We start from the raw sequence: 20,384 nt of genomic DNA, 5'->3' as shown, positions 1-20,384 counted from the left end.
AAATAGATCATATCTAGATTTCTCCCTCAAAAGCCATCAAATCAAGTGATTCAGGCTTTTAAAATTTAGATCATATCTAGATTTCTCCCTCCAAAGCCACCAAATCAAGTGATTCAGGCTCTTAAAATTTGATATAATAGGAGAAGTTAGTAAAAACTTTTAAAAGATTAAAAAAAATTTTGATCGTTAGATTAAATTTCAAAGGTCCATATTACTTGATTTGACGGCTTTAGAGGAAAGAGATTCCCATAAACTGAATGGAGAAAGGTGGAACACTAAATATCCAGTGAGTGAGAGCCATGGAGATGGCAACCTGCACCTTCCACTGCTCCTCCTCCTCCATCCCGAACCCTAGAAGCACTAGCATTTCCTCTCCTCTTCCAGTCGCCAAGCAACTCTACGCCTTCACCTTACCTTCTTCCTCAACCGCCAAAATAACCACAATCTCCGCTCCCCGAAACCCTTCTCCACTCACCCGCCAGTCAAATGCTTCGTCTCCGAAGCCACTGAAGCCACCGCCACCGAAGAAGGTACTTCCGCTTCGTCATCTTGTCTTGCAATCTTTCATTTCTATGTCTATGTAGTAATTTCTATAGATGTTTACTGTCTCAGATTATGATAACTTTCCCAATTCCTTAGTTTTCCCTTGGAGTATATGTATGAACAAGCCAAAGTCTAAAGAGGTGAAACTGTCTAGGATATTCGGAAAAATGATCTGAATTTTGTTAAGTACAGAGTCTTTCATTACGGGATTTCTTTCAATGAAAGTCAAGAGGATGACATGTAGCCCAACCCTCATGGCAGTCATTGGTCCAACCTCTTCACTTGTTAGATCTCTCTTTTCATGGATCTTTTTAAAAAATCATCAAATTTGAAATCACTTCATCCTAACTATGATTAAATAAATAATGAACACAGTCTTTCTGTTAAGAACTGAAATATAGATGATGATAATTCAAATACCAAGCAATTTTCAGCTTTTTGTTTCCAGGGATTATTCTTAGATGGGAGTCTACAGTTTAGACAGTTCAGATACCCAGACCATTTTGCAAATTGGCACCAACGATGCACCCTTTTAGTTTCAGAAAGGATCCCTATTCAAAGGGGCCTTTATAACCATATGAGGTGATTGTGTTGAACTTTTATTGTTTCTAATGTTTAGGAAGAAAGTGAAGGGTAGAAATAATTACTGTCACCAGTTGAAGACCAACATGTCTGCTCCATTGGAATCAAAATAAGCACATTGTCATATTACTTAATAATAATAATAATAATAATAATAATGCAGTGCTTAATTCATAAAAACTGTGATGCCCTTGGTTTGTACAAATTTACAAATATAGAAATGGTATTGCCAAATACTTTCTTTTCTTTTCTTGAGGCAAATATCAATTTTACAAATATAGAAACGGTATTGCCAAATACTTACTTTTCTTTTCTAGAGGCAAATATCGTTATGAGTTACAGATCATACCACTCGTCTGATATCAGTCATTTCTGTCATTTGGATTGCTTGCAGATCGCCACTGTGGAGGTGCCAGAAGAACATATGGACCCTGTTGTTGAGCTTACTGGCAAAAGGTGGGGCTGATTTGATATGCAAGGAGTGGGGTGTGTAATTGTCCTGCTTTTTTTTTTTTTTCCTATTTAACTAATCATCTTTTAATAAATTCAACGTAAATGCATAAAGTAGAATCAGAAGTGATAAGCTAGTAGACTCAGAAGCAATACTAGCATGATAATATTTACGGCATACTTTTCTTCAAAAAGCTATCCGTTGTTATGATGCAACATAAGTTTGCACAATGTAATACATAGATTTATAGATAAATATAACCGTAAATGTTTAAACATCATTTGCCAATCTATAACTATACACATCTGCTTCTGCAGGTGAAACACACTCACATATCCTACATACATAATACACATTAATTGACCTGCACGTGAACATCCAGACCATAATATTTCTTTACCACAATTGCTTGTCCTGTTGCTCTCTTATATAATAATATGCACATGTCTGGCCGTGAAATGATTAGGAGTATGAAACCAAAAGAACATTGATAAATCAATATTTAACTTTCATTTGTTCAACAATTTGTCCTCCTCCCCCCCCCCCCCCCAACGGGTGGTGGGTACCATGGAGGTGTTATACATACTCTCATTTGTTTGTCTGATTATGGCCAATGACGGTTATTACTCGAATTTTCTGCTTAGTAATGCATCATTTTATCTGATTATCTCAACTTATGTATGCACTAGGCTGGAAGGCACAACCTTCCTCAAACAACGAGAATACACACTTCTCTTCAATGACTGGCCTCAGCTCCTCCAACTCTCAATTGGGTCCCAAATCCTCATTCTGGGTCAGGCAATTCATGCATTTTTACTCAAATGTGGCTGCCAGAATGACACATTTCAGGGCAACAATCTTGTCAACTTGTACTCGAAATTCAAAAGACTGGATGATGCACATCACCTTTTCGATGAAATGCCTGTTAGAAACACAATCACTTGGACTTCTCTCATGAAGGGGTATTCTGATATTGGTGACCTTGAATCTGTCTTCCACGTTGCACGTGATATGTTTTGCAGCGACGAGAAGCTTAACGAGCATACATGCTCAGTGATTTTGGAGGCGTGTAGTTCACTTGAAGACCGGAGAAGTGGGGAACAGGTTCACGGTTTTGTTGTAAAAAGTGGGCTTCAGGAGAATGTTTTTGTGGCCACTTCTTTGGTTTCTTTGTACTCTAGAAGTGGCTTCTTGGGTGGTGCAGAGAAAGTGTTCAATGACATGGATTACAAAGATGTTCAGTGTTTAAATTATATGATTTTAGAATATGGGAAGGCGGGCTGTGGAGAGAAAGCAATTGGGGTCTTTATAGATCTTCTGAGTTCTGGCTTAGAGCCAAATGATTATACTTTTACCAATCTGATTAGTGCATGCGTTGGAGATGTGGGTGTGGATGAATGCTTGCAATTACATGGGCTTGCTGTCAAGTATGGTATTATGGGTGAAACTTCTGTTGGAAATGCAATAATAACCATGTATGGAAAGCACGGGATGGTTGAAGAAGCTGAGGCAATGTTTTATTTACTGGATGAGAGAAACTTAATTTCTTGGACCGCACTTTTGTCAATGTATGTTAAAAATGGCCGTGGGGATATGGCCCTTGATGCTGTCTTAAAAATACTTGATCAAGGTATTTGTGTTGATTCTAGCTGTTTATCTACCGTGCTTGATGCCTGTTCAGAGTGCAGAAATCTGGAATTGGGATGTCAGATCCATGCATTTTGCATAAAGCTTGATTTTGACTCTTGCGTCAATGTTGGGACTGCGTTGATTGACACATACGCTAAATGTGGGAGCCTTCAATCTGCAAGACAGGTTTTTAATGGCCTTTCAGGTAAAAACACCGCTTCATTTAATGCACTACTTGTTGGATTCATGGAACAACATAGAGATGTTGAAGAGGATTCCATGGTCTTATTTAGTCAGTTAAGGTCGTCTGGTGTAAATCCAGATTTCATAACGTATTCACGACTCCTTAGTGTAGCAGCTGAAGAAGCTTGCTTAGAAAGGGGGAAGAGTCTCCATGCTTGCACTATTAAAGCTGGATTTGAAGCCAATTCCACTGTATCTAATGCTGTAATTACCATGTATGCCAAATGTGGTAGCATTGAAGAAGCTTATCAAATGTTCAATGGTATGAATAGTCGTGATTGCGTATCCTGGAATGCCATAATTTCTGCACATGCCCTTCATGGAGAAGGCAACAAAGCACTTTCACTTTTTGAATCAATGAAGGGAGAAGGGTTTGCCCCTGATGAGCTCACGATGTTGGCTACTCTTCAAGCTTGCAGTTACAATGGACTATGGGAAACTGGGTTACGCTTATTCAATGAAATGGAGCCAAAATATGGAACTAAGTCAGGAATTGAGCACTTTGCATGCATGGTGGATCTTCTGGGTAGGTCTGGGAATTTTTCAGAAGCCATCGATTTCATCCACAGAAGTCCATTTCCAGATTCACCTATGCTTTGGAGAACTTTAGTGAATGTGTGCATGTTAAGTGGGAATTTGAATTATGGCATGTTAGCCTCAAAACGTTTGCTTGACTTGCAACCTGAGGACGCTGGGTCTTACATACTTGTTTCAAATATGTATGCTCGAGGAGGAATGTTTGATGAGGCTTCAAAGGTTCGAACCGTTATGAATGACTTGAAAGTGAACAAAGAAGCAGGATGCAGCTGGATTGAAGTTGATAATAAATTTCATTATTTTGTTGCAAGTGATATGGACCATCCAAAAAGTGCTGAAATTTATGCTGAACTCAATCTATTAAAGGTTTTAATAAACAAAACAGTGAGGATAGATGTGATCTCCATCTGATATGAGATCTGATATCTGCGTCGAAACAAATCAGCGCCTTCTTCCTTTGAGATTTGCTGCAAGTACAATTTGTACAATTCATTGCACATGTAGCCCATGGAACTTGATCACTTCTCTTACATGGAGATGTCAATCGAGATGAAGAGTATCAGTCAAGGAGCTTTTGTTTCAGTAAGTGGTCCTCTTTTTTCTTGAAACGTGTTTTCTGTTTTACAACTTTAGAATTAGATTAGTAAGAGAAGACAAGCTAACATATGGATATATCATTCACTTACTTGATTGTAAAAGTTTAACATTGTGATGGAATTATGTAAATAAACACACAATTTTGTCTTACACATGGAACTCCTATATTTTCCTGTAAATGCTACCTGAATTCAATTAGAGATTCCGGTGTGTAGCAATGTTCAGGCCTCATTAAAGAAGTAAATCTGTTTGTTTACCTGTGCTAGACTTTGGTCCTTTCGTACTTTGTTGTTTGTATGTGATAAAAATCTCTAATTCAAAGTTTGAAAGTTCGAACTTTGTAATCAATAAAATGATGGAAATGGAAGAGCTGTGTGAGAGATATTATCTGCTTTAACGCAAACTACAGAAATAGGAAGTAGCATCTATCTTGCCTTGTTAGCCAAAACTAAAACTTAGAACCCTAAACTGCCCATCATAAACATGAAAGAAGTCTGAGCGATGTCCTTTGTTTGAATTTGAAGGGAAAGATCTTTCCTGTTTGTGTTTTTGTACTAAACAAATAAGACCTTATTTGTAGCAACTGTTTATGTGACAATATGTCCGATATTGGTGATATATAATTTGCAAAGTTTCAAAACCATGGACATTGCTACCACATTGGGGAATACCAAATGGTCCATGTTCGTTGTCACGGACTGAAGACAAAATGCTTTCTACTGTTAAAATCTTTTCTTTTGCTTTTGAAACTGGTGTTGCATTTTATTAACGGAACTGCCTTCATGCTTGTAAAGTATGTCGTAATTCCAGGCACTAAGCAAACTTTCGTTTGTTTATTTTGACTCAACAGTAGTCTGGACGCCTAAAATCCTTGTTGTAAGAGAGGATTATAGAGTAAGAAGATACCAAAAGTCGTAGGTCTGAAGGTACCTTCAGGCCTGTCTTTCTTCATTGCCAGGCTTACATTAGTTTGAGTTAGGTTGAATAGGAGAGGATGTTGCCATTTGTTTTCGGTCTTATGGTTGGATATGAAGAATATTTTGAGGGAAACATCGTCATGAATTTTGTAGTGGCACAAGACGATTGGGTCTTGAAGTGTTGTCTTGATCCAGCTCCCATCTTGAGACAAAAAATAAGAAACAAGAACCGGCAATTTTACCTTTGCTTTGATGGTTCGCCTCCAAGAAGTAGCAGTTTTCACTTTCACAAGATGAATACCGAGTTTTACATCATATCATAGATCGTTTGTCATTTGCTACCTACCTGTAGTGGGTAGGGTGTGCCGTGTAGGGCTTAGGCTAGACTCAACCTTTTGATACAATCAATCACTTTAATACTCTGCTTAGTCACAAATTCAAACCACTAGGCATGGCAAATACAGAATTACTACAAATTATCATTCCATTTCATAGGCTGAAAATAAAATACACCAAATTAGGCGTAGGAAATTATATGTATTACAACATCACACTTAAACTCCTCCCCAACAATACGAAAACTGTACAAGACTCGACGTCGTTCCACTACGATAAATAGCAAATCCATCCCAAAATTCCAGCACACTTAAGACACTCATAAGAACGCATCAACCAAAAATACTCAAAATTCATAGTTGCCAGATTTCTCTGACTTCACTGCCCCATTCCATATAGGGGTGCCTTTGTTCAAAAGGTAAAGGCCCTTGCATCATATGATCATGGGGCACTTATTTGCCCAAATAATTTTTTTTTTTGTTTTTGTTTTTTGGGTTTTGTTTGTGGGTATGGAATTTGTTTGGGATATTATGAAAAAATAATTAAGGGGGCTAGAAGCCTAGAAGATTGATTTTTTGGCAGGTGCTCTTCCAACAGCTCTCATTAGATTGGCAATTTCAAGAACCCTAGCCACTTTTGTTCCCCTTTTAGCCTCAGCCGATGCCTTCCTCTCCTCTGCTTTCCTACGTGCTTTGGCTATATCATTTTGCATCTTCTCTAGGGCTCTTGCTCTTTTCTCCTCCAACTTCCTCTGCATGCACATATTATGTGATGATTCGGTTTGGGTTATATATTATGAGTATTCATTTTTAAATTACCCAAAATTCAAGGAAAGCAGAGACACGTACAAAACGAATAAAGTAAGAAAATTGGTTAAGATGATCATAAATCGAATTACAATAGCTGAACTGGTCAAATTCAAATATCAACAACAACATATTGATCGATCAAATAATTTCAGCATGGGAGGTACGAAAAACGAACAGTTAGGCCAACTTCCCAATAACGTGTTAGTTCCATCGAAAAGAAGCTTCAAAGGTCAACGTATGCCATAAGACTATGAAAAGGATGAACATCCTTATCTTTGAAGTTTTCACTTTGTTGTGATTAGTCGTTTGATCGTGAATTGAAACATAGGCAAGGATAAAAATATTATTAAGACAATATAGTTTGGGTGTGATATCCACACACCATTTTTTACTTCTCCCACACCTTTTTAGTTTTCGGCCGTCGGATCGGATTAATTGAAGAAGATCAACGGACATAAATTAACAAGGGGTGTGTGAGAAGTAAAAAAGGGTGTGTGAATAGCACACCCCTATAGTTTCACCAAACAGAAGCTTCAAAGTTCAAATATTGGTATAAGATGATGTTGAATATGATGACGATGTTCATTACTGTTATTATTGCTATTTGATGATCATGATAATGATTAATTGTTTCATCATAGATTAGTTACATCGTCAAACAATAATGATAAATCCGCTAAAATGATCAGAAATCAAACTTAACAGATCAAAATCAAACAGTGACAACATAGCAATCACACATCGACGAAGAAACTAAAAACTGATCACTTCAGGCCAATTCTCAAGAATACTTGGACGGTAAATAGTATGAAGTCACTAAAAAAAGAAAGTGGTAAATCATCCTAGTTTCAACTAGCCAGAGAAACCATCATGGGAAATCAATTTTCCAACGTGCACAAAAATATCACTATCCAAATCAGTTTTTAGCAACGTACGTACCTCTACTTTCTTCATCCATGAAGAAGCTTTCTGTACCTGCTCACTTTCCCACCCATTAATAATAGCATCCTCCCTCTTAAACCTGTTATTAAGCTTGGCAATCTTGTTGTTTTGCCAGGCCGATATCTTTGTTTCAACCTCTTCCTTCTTCACCCGATGCACTGACACCGTCTGATCGCCGCCGCTGCCGCCTTGGTGATCCCGAGTCCTAACCGTGCTTGATGAAGAGCCAATTCTATAATTATTAGCCTCACTATTCCTTGGAGAATAAGGAACTGGGTCCACAGGGTTGTAATTATCCGGGACTATAGCCAAAGGGTTGGTCTCCAGCTCATCCTCAGGCATATTATTGTCCTCCTCTCCGATCCTACCCAAATTATTGTTATTAGTACCATGGTCACTATCATTGGTGGTACTATTATTAGTCCCGATTGCTGACCCTGCAACCACAAGAGCACTGAATTCTCTACTCATGGTAGTGAAGTTCTCAGTTGAAGCTGTTCCTAACTCAGTGCTGGCAATGGACAAAGATGATGATCTATGGCTACCAGTTTCCCAAGCTTCTCTTCTACGGCCGTGGTTGCCGGGAGGCGGCGGACGAGGCGGTGTCAAGGCATGGATGTCCCTGATGATCTGCTCTTGATCTTCACCATGATCATCACCATGATCATCATGATCTTGTGCTGCTTGGCTAGTCCCAGCCCTTTGATCATTCATCTCAGATGGTTTGTATGAGTGTGCGTGTGCGTGTGTGTCAAAGTGTTGAGAAAATGAGATGGGGTTTTGTGTAAGAGGGAGTACTAGGATTGGTGGATCAGTTGAGAAATTAGGAGTACCAGGGACTTATGAATTGTCTATTTTTATTGCCATTGACAGTTGACAAGGGTTTAATTAAAGTGTAATCTGAGCCACACGTGGAAGTAGATTTGGCGAGGGTTGAATAACATAAATGAAAAATGTTTGGGTTAAGATTATCTTTTTTAAATGAAATTTATTTGTTTAGTCCCTTAGTTCTAATCTTATTATTTTGTTGCCTCACCTTGTACGGATTATTTAATTTTGCATCCTCTCCTTGAATATCGGCATCAACATGTACTATTTAACTCGGGAAATTTGAAAAAAATAACCAAAATTTGGCTAATTTTAACAAAATAAGAAGTGTAGTCCTAGCTAGAACAATATTAGATCAACTTTTTAAGATACCAAATTTGGTGTGGTAAATCGCTTTCTGGTATTGTATTATCGTTATTAATTCTTTATTTTTTTTTGGTTCAACAGTATTATGTTCTAAAGGAAGTGAAGTTCTACTCCAAGAAAATTAAAGATTGAGATTAGTCCCATTACAAATTAACCATAATTGCGTATCGAGCTCAACATATATATTATACTTACCCAACATTTATGTGCATCGAACTTGAAAAATTTTCATTTATAAGTGAAGAAAAATATTAATAGACGGAAGTATTAGTTTATTGATTCTTAATAGTTTATTGATTCTGTTAACATGCACTCTTACTTTGTCACCCTACCTTCACTTTTACAAAAGTAGAAAACTTCACACAATCCAAGCATTTTCTAGCCGTCTAGTTAGTTATTGCATGTTGAATTTATGAGAATTATGATTCATTGATTGAAAGACTCTTTACAATTGAGTATATATACAACTGTCAATAATGATTAGCAACTAATCAAGTGTAACTAATTACATTAAGACAACAATTAGTTACACATTAAGACAACAATTAGTTACACAAAACAAACTAAAAAAAATATACTGAGCTGGATTGTGTGTTAATACAGCCCCTTAAGCTGATAGGAGGAGATCCGAAGCTTGGACTGCAAGTACTTGAACCGAGCTTTAGAGAGAGCTTTTGTGTGAATATCATCAATTTTGTGTTGAGTAGGCACATACTTGACATGAAGAAGATGAGGTAGTACTAACTCTTGAATATAGTGATAATCTATTTCGACATGTTTAGTATGAGCATGAAAAACTGGATTTGAAGATAAGGAGATGGTAGAGACATTATCACACCATAAAACAGGAACTTTGGATAAGGGAAAACCAATATCTCTGAAAATCTTACAAACCCAGGTAATCTCTGCTGCAGTATGTGCTAAAGAGTGATATTCAACTTTAGTTGAAGACCAAGCAACAATGCTTTGCTTCTTGGCACTCCAACTGATAAGATTGCTACCCAAATACACACAATAGCCACTAGTTAAATGTCAATCATAGACACATCCAGCATCAGAAAATGCAGTGAGATGCAATGGACTTTTCCGAAACCATAAACCTTGATCAACAGAACCTTTGAGAAATCCAAGGATTCTTTTCATTAAGGGTGGGCAAACAGGTAGAGGAACCGCGGGTCGGGGCGGGTACGGGCCGGTTCCAATTTTTTTTAGAACAAACGGGGAGGGTCGGGTCGGGCCTATGTTATTTACGGGGTGGGTCAGGTCCAGATACTTAGAAAAAAGGGGCCCCGAACCGACCCGTTTCTAATTTTAATGAACGGTTGAGATTGGATGATAGGTTATCATTCAATCTCAACTGTTAGTTTGTACCCTAGTCCTGAGTCCAGGTTCCAGTCCCTCACTCGAGTCCTCGACTACATCCCTCAAATATCAGATTCTCTCAATCGTCTTCTCACATAAATCAATCACGCAGCCAATCTCACCGTCCCGACCATCACAACGGCACCACTGTCGTCGACAACACCACCATATCATCCTCCGAGACATCCCAGAGAACCCAGGTCCCAGAACCATGATGACTCGATTCCTTCCTCTTCGACAGCACCATCGCCGTCGCTAACACTATCACCCCATCACCGCCGTCGAGGACGCTGCTACTAGCCATCATCCCTCTAAAATTCAGGTAATTTTGAATTAGAGTTTTGTTATTAATGTGAATTTCTGGTGTAGGGATTGAAGGGTTTTGTTATGACATTGAGCACAATGCATTTTGTTCTTCAATGGCTGCTCACTTGACACCACATTCCTCGCAATTCTACTTGTGATTGTTATTAATGTAAATTTCTTCTTGTAATTTTGAATTAGGGTTTCAGGGATTTTAGGGATTTTGAATTTGGGTTTTAGGGATTTTAGGGCATTTCATCCAAATTTACTTTCAAATATATCATCTCATTTCATCCAAAATTTCAAATTTGACTACAGAAGATAAGGAAAGTTTTGCAGTCATCCCGTGGCTGGAATTGATGATGCCTTCACTTCATCCTGTGGCTCCACCAATACCCTTTTATTGATACAAAATTGTGTTCAATTATTTATTTCATCTTGTTTGCATTGATATATATATATATATCGTTGTGCTAATTTGAAATGTTTGACAAACTGTTTATTCATAGCTCTTTACTTTGAGAATTAGGCTTGTTGCAGTGTGTTGGCTGATGTATGATCACACTGTTTATATCTCTAAAATTGTACTTGTGAAGATTTGCAACCTCTGAGAATTAGGCTTGTTGCAATATGTTGTAGCAAGCTATTTGTATTGTTTAAAATGTGGATTGCTTTGTTTTTAAAAGTTGAAATCTTTGTTAAAACCCTTCCTGCAATACTTTTAGTTGAAGTGATACATTATCTTGATATATCGTATTGGGATATGATGAGATGTTTTCTATATGTCGTCATGATACAAGACACGGGATTACAAATTTGTTTTACCATTACTAGTAATGGTTTGAACTATTAATGTTTGGAGGTTCTCTTGTGTTATTTTGCATATAGTATGCATGAATGAGATAACAAGAAACTCAAAACCTTGCTACCAAGTTTTTGCGTGTTTAGTCTATGGTTTGGACTATTAATTGTGCTAGTCAATACAGTGGCTATGAAAGTGCAGCCACTGCGTGTTTAGTCTTCACATGCTTTCGGTACTAGATTTGCTTTCCGTGATTCCCAACAGTGAATGCAGAAAATTGTCTCTATTTTTATGTTCAGTGTGAGTGATTATGAAGTTAGTTTTTCTGGCTGCAGGTAAGTGAACCAAAGAAGTGGGGCTACTTTGTTGATTGGAAGAAAGTACTAGTCTTTTACTTTGGAACCCAACAGATGTAAGTACTAGTCTTCCTCTTTTTAGCATATAGTTTATTTCTCTTGTTTTCAGTTGGTTTCATATCATATTTAAACCTTAAAAATAAGAATGATTCAACATATATCAATAAAATAGGGATGGATTTAGTTGTTGGTTTTATTCGCGATCTGATGTGAATCTGTGCAGGTGAATTTGTGCAAAATCTACACACTACAGTACAGTCTGCTGGGAGTGAAATTTGAACAAAAAACAAAAAAAAAACCCAAATGACCCATGGACCCTGCCTGAACGGCCCATTTCAACCGGGCCAGGTAAGGTCCGGTTCCTATATTAGAATATGTAATCCCTGGCCCTACCCGACTCGTCTCCTTTGCACCCAGGTCATGTCCGGTCCCTTCAAAATTAGGCCCAGCCTGATCCGTGCCCACCCCTACTTTTCACAGCTTGATAATGTGTATCTCTTGGACAATGAAGGAATTGGCAAACTTGATTAACTGCAAATGATAAGTCAGGTCGCGTCCATGTTAAATATTGAAGAGCACCCACAATGGACCTATATTCATGAGGATTAGATAATGGATAACCAACATGATCTAATTTCTGACTGTCAAGTGGTGTGGAACATGGTTTGCAGCCTTCCATTTTGTTCTTGAGGAGTAAATCAAGTTCATATTTCCCTTGTGAAAGAAAAATACCCTCTAAAGACCTGTGAACTTCCAGTTCCAGTCCTAAAAAGCAATGGAGAGGACCTAAATCCTTGACTGGAAAAAGTTTGCCAAGTTTAGTAATAAAATCCTTGCATACTGATGAATTATGACCAGTAACCAAGATATCATCTACATACACCAAGACAATCACCAATGACTGAGAAAATGTGACAAACAAGGAACAATCTGACTATGAATGTGAGAATCCAAGAGATAACAAAGCTTGAAACAACTTGTTATACCAAGCTTTAAGAGCTTGTTTGAGCCCATAAAGTGATTTATTTAACTTGCAAACATGGGAGGGCATAGAAAAGTCAATAAAACTTGGAGGTTGCAGTTGCTGCATGAATACTTCCTCTTTGAGAAAACTATGTAGAAAAGCATTACTAATGTCCAGTTGGTTTAAGAACCAGTCAAGCTTAACAGTCGATGTTAACAAGATCCTAATAGTCATTGGCTTTGCAATAGGGCTAAAAGTTTCTTTGAAATCCACACCTTCTTATTGATGAAAACCTTTGGCTACTAATCTAGCCTTGTACCTGTCCACAGAGCCATCAGGTTTCCTCTTTATTCGAAACACCCATTTACAACCAATTAAATTATGATGAGGAGAAGATGGAACAAGAGTCCATGTACCAGTGGACTATAAACACTGAAATTTCTCTAACATAGCTTGTTTCCAGTGGCTATGCTTGGATGCTTCTAAATACATGGTGGGAACAAATTGAAAAGGATCAATAGGATGTTTAGTTGCTGACAAAGCCTTAGGTTTAAAAATTCCAACTTTGGATCTTGTTATCATTGGGTGAGTATTGGTAGGAGGAGTAGGGGGAATGGGAGAAACAAAAGGTTGAATGGATGAGCTGGATTGTGTAGAGGGTGGAGGATGAGACTGAGAGTCAAGAGGTGAAGAATAAGTACTAGACTGCTGTAATGGTGAATGTGACATATTAGAAGGAACAGTAGTGGCAGGGAGATTTGAAGTAGTTGGAAATGGTAAAATAAAGGAGGAGTTTGGAATGGAAAAATAGTATTATATAGATGGTTGAAGTTGCACCTGATGAAAGGGAAAATGACTCTTATTGAACAAGACATGCCTGAAAATGTATACACGAGATGTTTGCATATCTAAACATCTATAACCTTTATGCTGCAAACTGTAGCTAAGAAAAGCACATGGTGTGCTCTTACCATCAAGTTTAGAATAGACATAAGGTTTTAGTGTCATGCCCTAATTCTAACATACGTCCAGGATCGACGTGCGACAGTAAACTGTAGAGGGATGCCAGGAAATACAAACTGAAATACTGAACTGAAAATAACAATAATCACATCTGTTTATGGGAAAGTATAGGGGTAACCTAACGCTCCAAGTTCTCAGAACTTTGTCTGCTACCCCAAAGCTCCTCGTCTCTACTAACACCTGCACAATCGCCCCTACACCATGGGAATGGTGCACCGGGCAAACAACCCAGATAAGCCGCGAAGCTCGTGTCAGTGACAATAATTCTACATATGTGATACTATTAAAAACCAACTATCGATTCGGTTTATAAATGTCAAATGTAAAATCATATTTTATGAAATCATAATCAACTCATTGAAAATCGCGAAGGAGTCACCTAGACATCCAACGGCTCGTCTGAAACAAGTCACAAAAGCTCACAACCATAAAATCATACAACACAATGAAAAGTAGGGTTAGAGCCAAATAGTTCGGCCAAAGCCTACATCTCTGAAGCTATCTCAATCCAAACTCAATCCAAAAAATCAACAAAGTAATTAATCGGGTTTCAGACCACTCAACAGAATCGCGGAGTAGAAAAGATTTCGGACCTTTCAACGGAATCCGAGTGGATACGATTTCGGACCTCTCAACAGAATCATGGAGTACAATGGATATCAAACCATTCAACGAAATCCAAGCTAGACACGATTCCAGGCCACTCAACGGAATCACGATGCACGAGGGATTTCGGACCACTCAACAGAATCCAGACGGACCAGGGAACCGGACCATTCAACGAAACCCCAGCGAAAACCTAGTTCAGGATCACTCAATGGAACCGAGCTGAAGGCCAATAACCATAATGTACAACGGCTCAAAGAAACAAAAAAGGCACAAGTTACTCAATTTACAAACGATCAACAAAGTGAAACAAGGCACAAATACTAAATTTAGAACGAATCAACGAAGCGGGAAATGAAACAATATCGAAGCAACAAATCCTGATCACAATGGGTTAACAGTCCACTACTAGCCCTCACATTTCATCACAACATGCCAATCATACAAATCAAACCATATTTGAAATATACACGTCAAATCTCATTTCATAAACATAAATTGATGGCTAAGTATTAAAAATAACAATTCAACAGAAAACATATTTATAAAACCAAGTCATATCCACACAAGATTACAATTACGAAAAAAAGGTAATCACCAATATGACATATATTACAGTCACTCATCTGGAGCCCGCATTACGACTCTCTAGCATGAATATCGAGGCATCACGAGCGATCATCGCCTACAAAAAATATCAAATCATGTCTCAAAACCCAAGTGATAAACCACGTAACACACATAAAACATATCCCCAAGGATGTTCTAGAATGATTTGGGACCCATTGACCAAAAGTCAATTGTCAGTCAAAGGTCAACTGTCGGGTCCACAACCCTAGCAATTCAATCTGAAAGATCTGCACATCGGATTTTAGATTTGTAACTTCCTAAGGTCCACATTATGTGCATAGAACAACATAATAAAATTTCATTACGATCCAACGGTTGGATCTCCACCAATTGCAAATTCAAGTGGCGGTCAACGTTTGATTTTATGAACTTAGAAATCCAATTCAGGAAGATCTGTACGTCGAATTCCTGATCCGTAAGTTGTTAATGTCCTCAAATATTACGTATTGTAATGTAGTAAAGTTTAGTGACGATCCAATGGTCGGATCATCAATTGCTATAATGTTCAAGTGGCGGACCTTAACGAAAATATGCTCAAACGATGGAATTTCATCAATCGGATGTCAAATATGGAATCAGGGCATCCAAATTAGTCTAGGAAGGGCAGGTGGGGTCTCGGCCCATGTGTTGCCGCACTCAGCGGCCGACCACCCCGATTCGCCGGAAAATTTGATTTTTTTTCCAAACATTACCAAATATGAGTAGAGTAAGTTTTGGCCAAGTCCAATTTGGCTGGGAAATGCCCCAAATTGGCTCGCACCCGTTGGAAACCCTAAAATGGGTGAGCTTTGATTCTTCTTCCTCGATGTTTCGACACCTTTGCAACTGGTTTGGTCTTGTTCCTAGGGCTAAGGGGAGTTGATTAAGGGTGGTGGTGGGTGGTGAAACTCGCCAGATCGACGAATCGCCGTCGAGAACTACTGAGTTCTCCGATGAAGTTCTACACAAAATTAAACCTAAAACCCTTTAATCTTGGGTAGAGATAGTAGATGGAAGGTCATGGTGTAGATTGCAGGTGATGGATGGGTGAATTTGACTTGAAAAAATGGCGGAATCACCGAAATTAGAACGTGGTCGAAATCGGTTTTGTCATGGGTGTGGATGGGTCGACAGGACGAGTTCTCTCTCTTCCTGATTGGTCCTTATTCCTTTTATTTGATTGGTCCCCTTATTTTTGCTTAAATCTGATTAGGCTTCTTTCTCACCTTTGATTGGTTATCATTCCCACATGGTGGGAGTTTATTTAATTTATAATCTATAGTTTTGTAAGACGACTTCAAATGTTCGTAACTATACCATTATAATTCGAACTCGCAAACGGCTTTCGCTTATGCACTAATGGTTTCAAGATCTATTCGAAAACGTTACTTGTGATTTCAAAAGGTCAATGAATTTTAAAGATTAATTACAAAAATATCAAACCTATTCGATTTAATTCCTAAAATTAACGGAATTAAAATTAACTAATAACAAATGTAACCCAAAATACGAAATTTAATAACGAAAATATGTAGTCAATAGTGAAATTCCAAGGACAGGATTTCACATTTAGCTAGGGATAACGGCTACATCCAAAAACCTTTAACCTTGAATAATCTGGAGGTTTATTAAACAAAAGTTCCCATGGAGATTTATCTAAGCCAGAAATAGGTAATCTATTGACTAGATACACTGCAGTGGAGAAAGCCTCAACCTAAAATTTATGAAGGACTTTAGAAGCAGCAAGCAATGTTCTAGCAGTCTCAGTTAAATGCCTATGTTTCCTCTCAACACACCCATTTTGCTCTGGTGTGTGAGCGCAATTTAATTGATGCAGAATACCATGCCGATGAAGAAATGAATTAAATATAGAACCTGTGAACTCACCCCCTGAATCAGATCGTAGAATCTTGATTTTATTTCCAATCAACTTCTCAACATATGATTTGAAGTGTACAAAGATGGAGAATACCTCAGACTTTGACTTCAAAGGAAATAGCTAGCTAGCTATATTTAGTAAGCTCATCAACAAACAAGATATAGAATATATATCCACTAACGTAAGAGATATGAGCAGTGCCCCAAACATCACAGTGGACAAGTTCTAGATTATGAATAGTACTACTAGTGCTTACAGAGAATGGCAACTTGTGATTTTTTCCAATGGCACAATCATGAAAAAAGAAAGTTACAGACTGTTAACCAGTGTAAGCAATTTTATTTCTAGTTTATATCTTCCTGAAAATTGCAAAAGATGGATGTGCAAGCCTTTTATGCTAGAGTTGTAAGGATGCTGGAGTACTAACATTAGCATAGGAAGATGTAGATGCTGGAGTACTGACAACATCATGTGGAATGCCTTGTACTAGATAAAAACTAGAGCTAACTGGCCCTTGAAAAATCATCTTCCTCGTAGAAGGATCCTTGATTGTAGAACCATTAGAATCAAGGATTAATTTGTAGTAATTATCCTTTAAAAATTGATATGCAGAAAGAAGATTAAACTTCATTTGAGGAACATGTAGGACATTATTCAACTTAAATGTTGCAGTTGGAGTTTTAAGAACAAAAGTACCAGTGTGGTGAATGGGCATACCTTGACCATCATCGATAGAAACCTTGTCTTCACCATTATAAGGCATAGAAGAATGAATGGCAGAGATATCATTCGTGATATGTGAGGTAGCACCAGAATCCAAAAGTCAAGTAGGAGAAGAAGACTTAGCAGTTGTATGAGCACACTTTGCTACCAATTTAGCCGGTGGAATTTTGCTAGTAAACGTATGATTCATACGATCAAAGCAATCAATAGCTTCATGTTCCTGAGAATGAAAAATTTGACAGGGAACTCGGACACCAAAGTGTTGTCGATTATAACCTCCTGAAGAACGATTTTGATTGTAAGAATTTCCTTGATAATTGCCAGAACCATGATAATTGTTGAAATTGCGATTGTTGCCACAATTGTTTCCAAGATATACCACGATTGTTACCACGATAATTCTTAGAAGAATTGTAATTAGAGTATTGTGTAGCAAAAGCTCATGGAAAGGCGTTAAATTGTGGCGTTGGAAGAAGAGGAGTTGCAGAGCATTGAGACTGAGCAGCAAAGGCTTGAAAATGTTCTGTAACTGATGCAACAACAAATTTCTTCTTTCTACTCATGAAAAATTCTTTGTTGATCAATAAGCCAAGAAGTTCATCAAGAGATGTGGAGGAAATTCGTAGCATGATAGAGTCAATAAACGACTCATACTCGTCAAAGAGGCCATTGAGTGTGACTGCAATAAGATCATGATCGGAAACAGGTGCACTGATAGCCATTAAAGCATCCGAGATACTTTTGATTCATTGAATGTATTCAAAGACTGCAAGTTTACCTTTCTAAACTGAGTGAAGACGAGTGCAAGGTTGATGAATGTGCACAAATGAGACGCCACCGAATCATTGTTGAAGATTCAACCATAGTTCTCAAGAATAAGAGACTTCGACGATGAAAGGTATGATTTCTTCAGAAAGAGTTGAATTCAACCATATGAGGATGTTTTGATCATTCTCATACCAAGCTTCAAAGACAGGATTCAAAACACCAGTGCTTTGGCCAGAGTTATCAAGAATATATGGCGGTGGACATGCTTCAGTGCCATCAAGAATTCCAGTAAGCTTGTATCTGTGAAAAATTGGAACGAAAAGTGCCTTCCAGACGAGATAATTGTCTCGTTTAAGTTCGTTGGAACCATACAACTGATGTTCTAGACTGTAATCGAAGAAATTGTTGAAATTAGAGGATTAGGGTTAGGGTTCATTGGAGAAGAATTGGGGGCGAGAATTTCAGAATTCGTCAGAGAAGAACTAGAAGACTTCATCGAAGAATCAAAGAGAAGTAGTGATCAAAGATCAAGAAGAACAATGATCAGAGATCAAGAATCGAAGAAAATTGATTCAGATTCGTAGGTCGGTGAAGTTACGAATTGTGGGAAGTCGGTTAGGATCACGAAGAGGCGGTTAAGCAAAGGCGGTTGATAGCATATGAGAATTATGAACAAATCTGTTTTCATTGATTGAAAGAATCCAATTGAGTATATATACAACTGTCAATAATGATTAGCAACTAATCAAGTGTAACTAATTACATTAAGACAACAATTAGTTACGCAAAACAAACAGAAAAATATTATGCTAAGCTGGATTGTGTGTTAATAGAATTATCATTGGGAATGATGATTGCACTTGAAGAATATACAATGGTGATCCAATGCATGAGGCTGCCGCCATTTACATCACAAGTCCTTCACTCACAAGTTTCTAATCAAGGACTTAATTAGGTTTAAATAATAATACGAGGATTTGCTAAAACAAGTAGATAATGAACCCATTTGGAGAAATATTGCACAAACTAGTGCATGTAGAAAAACTTTTTCGTTTAGAACCACATATCTCATGGTTGCTCAACTGTGCACATCGACCAGTAATCGCTCATTAGACCAGTTAGACAATTTCAAACTAATTAGCGTCACTATTTTAGTGTTCAGCTTTGTGTGTGCTCGAATTTAAGACTAGTTGGACAGCTTCTTGTATTTATTGTGTTCTTGTTAGCAAGACTATATGTTCTTATTATCAAGACCATGAATGTAACTTATTTGGTATACTACCACTACTTATTGTGGAACCAAAAATATTCACCAGGCGACACGTGGACTTTTGAACGAAAGAGGACAAAAATACCCTTGAGGTATACCGGGATTCCTACGCGCAAATAGTGGGTAATCATCCTCAACCAATTCAAAAATGCTCCAAAAGAGGTAACCAATTCCAAATTATCTTATTATAGGTAATTATTTCCAAAACTTAATTTCCCTAATATATTATTTAGTTAATTAATTATCTAAATAATATATTCTTCCCATATCTCCTAAAATCATCTCTTAATTACCAATTTGAAACATCCACTCAAACCTAAAAAATGGCATAGGGCCGGCTACCCCATTCAAAATCTATTCCATCACCTTTTTTCTACCTTTTCCACCTTTCTTTCCCTTTTAAATTAGCCAATCAATACCATAAATAATAAAATATCTCCTTTCATATTTAATTAGCCAATTAATTGGCTAATTAAACCAAAAATAAAACCCAAAACTCCCATCTAGGAGCCGGCCACATTCCCTCTCTTTTTCCTTATCTTTTCATATTTCCTCCACTTCATTAGCCAAATAATGATAACCTTTCAATTTAGTAACTTCCCATTTATTTCTATTGTATTTTATTAGCCAATAAAGTGGCTAATAAAACCAAAAAATTCACCCAAAAGCACACAAAGGGGCCGGCCCTTTTCTTGAAAATGTGGACCAATTTGGTCCTATAAATAGTCACCCATTTCTACCAAACACTCATTCAAAACCTCTTGCAAAAATTCCAAAACACTCTAAACACTATTTCTCTCTAAATTTCTAACTTTGGCATCAGAGGTTCTTCGGCCAAAGCCCCCCCCATTCATCGTGGGCGCGTGAGGCTTTTGGCCTTAACCTAAGGTGCTAGTTGTTTTGTAGGTGCAAAATCGTCCAAGATCGAAGAGGAGAAAA

The 20,384-nt window shown here is 37.7% G+C and overlaps 2 protein-coding genes across 3 annotated transcripts; one reads left to right on the top strand and one right to left on the bottom strand.

The window, feature by feature from the left end:
- Positions 1 to 239: 239 nt before the first annotated feature.
- On the top strand, positions 240 to 4,847 carry LOC126593328 (pentatricopeptide repeat-containing protein At2g33680-like). Of its 2 annotated transcripts, none has more exons than XM_050259364.1 (3): positions 240 to 530; positions 1,520 to 1,581; positions 2,266 to 4,847. In XM_050259364.1, the coding sequence occupies exons 1-3, from the start codon at positions 300 to 302 to the stop codon at positions 4,394 to 4,396; spliced, it is 2,424 nt and encodes an 807-aa protein (XP_050115321.1). In that variant the 5' UTR covers positions 240 to 299; the 3' UTR covers positions 4,397 to 4,847. The 2 variants fall into 2 exon arrangements, with proteins under 2 accessions (XP_050115321.1, XP_050115322.1); XM_050259365.1 differs by having other exon boundaries at positions 446 to 530; positions 1,520 to 1,611.
- Positions 4,848 to 5,965: 1,118 nt separating this feature from the next.
- LOC126593329 (remorin 4.1-like) lies at positions 5,966 to 8,482 on the bottom strand. The gene is made up of 2 exons (XM_050259366.1): positions 7,584 to 8,482; positions 5,966 to 6,586 (listed from the first exon to the last, which is right to left on the bottom strand). The coding sequence occupies exons 1-2, from the start codon at positions 8,298 to 8,300 to the stop codon at positions 6,395 to 6,397; spliced, it is 909 nt and encodes a 302-aa protein (XP_050115323.1). The 5' UTR covers positions 8,301 to 8,482; the 3' UTR covers positions 5,966 to 6,394.
- Positions 8,483 to 20,384: the final 11,902 nt, after the last annotated feature.

The sequence above is a fragment of the Malus sylvestris genome, chromosome 12 (genome assembly GCF_916048215.2).
Source record: "Malus sylvestris chromosome 12, drMalSylv7.2, whole genome shotgun sequence".
Classification (NCBI taxonomy): domain Eukaryota; kingdom Viridiplantae; phylum Streptophyta; class Magnoliopsida; order Rosales; family Rosaceae; genus Malus; species Malus sylvestris.
This window is presented reverse-complemented; position numbering and strand designations above follow the sequence as displayed.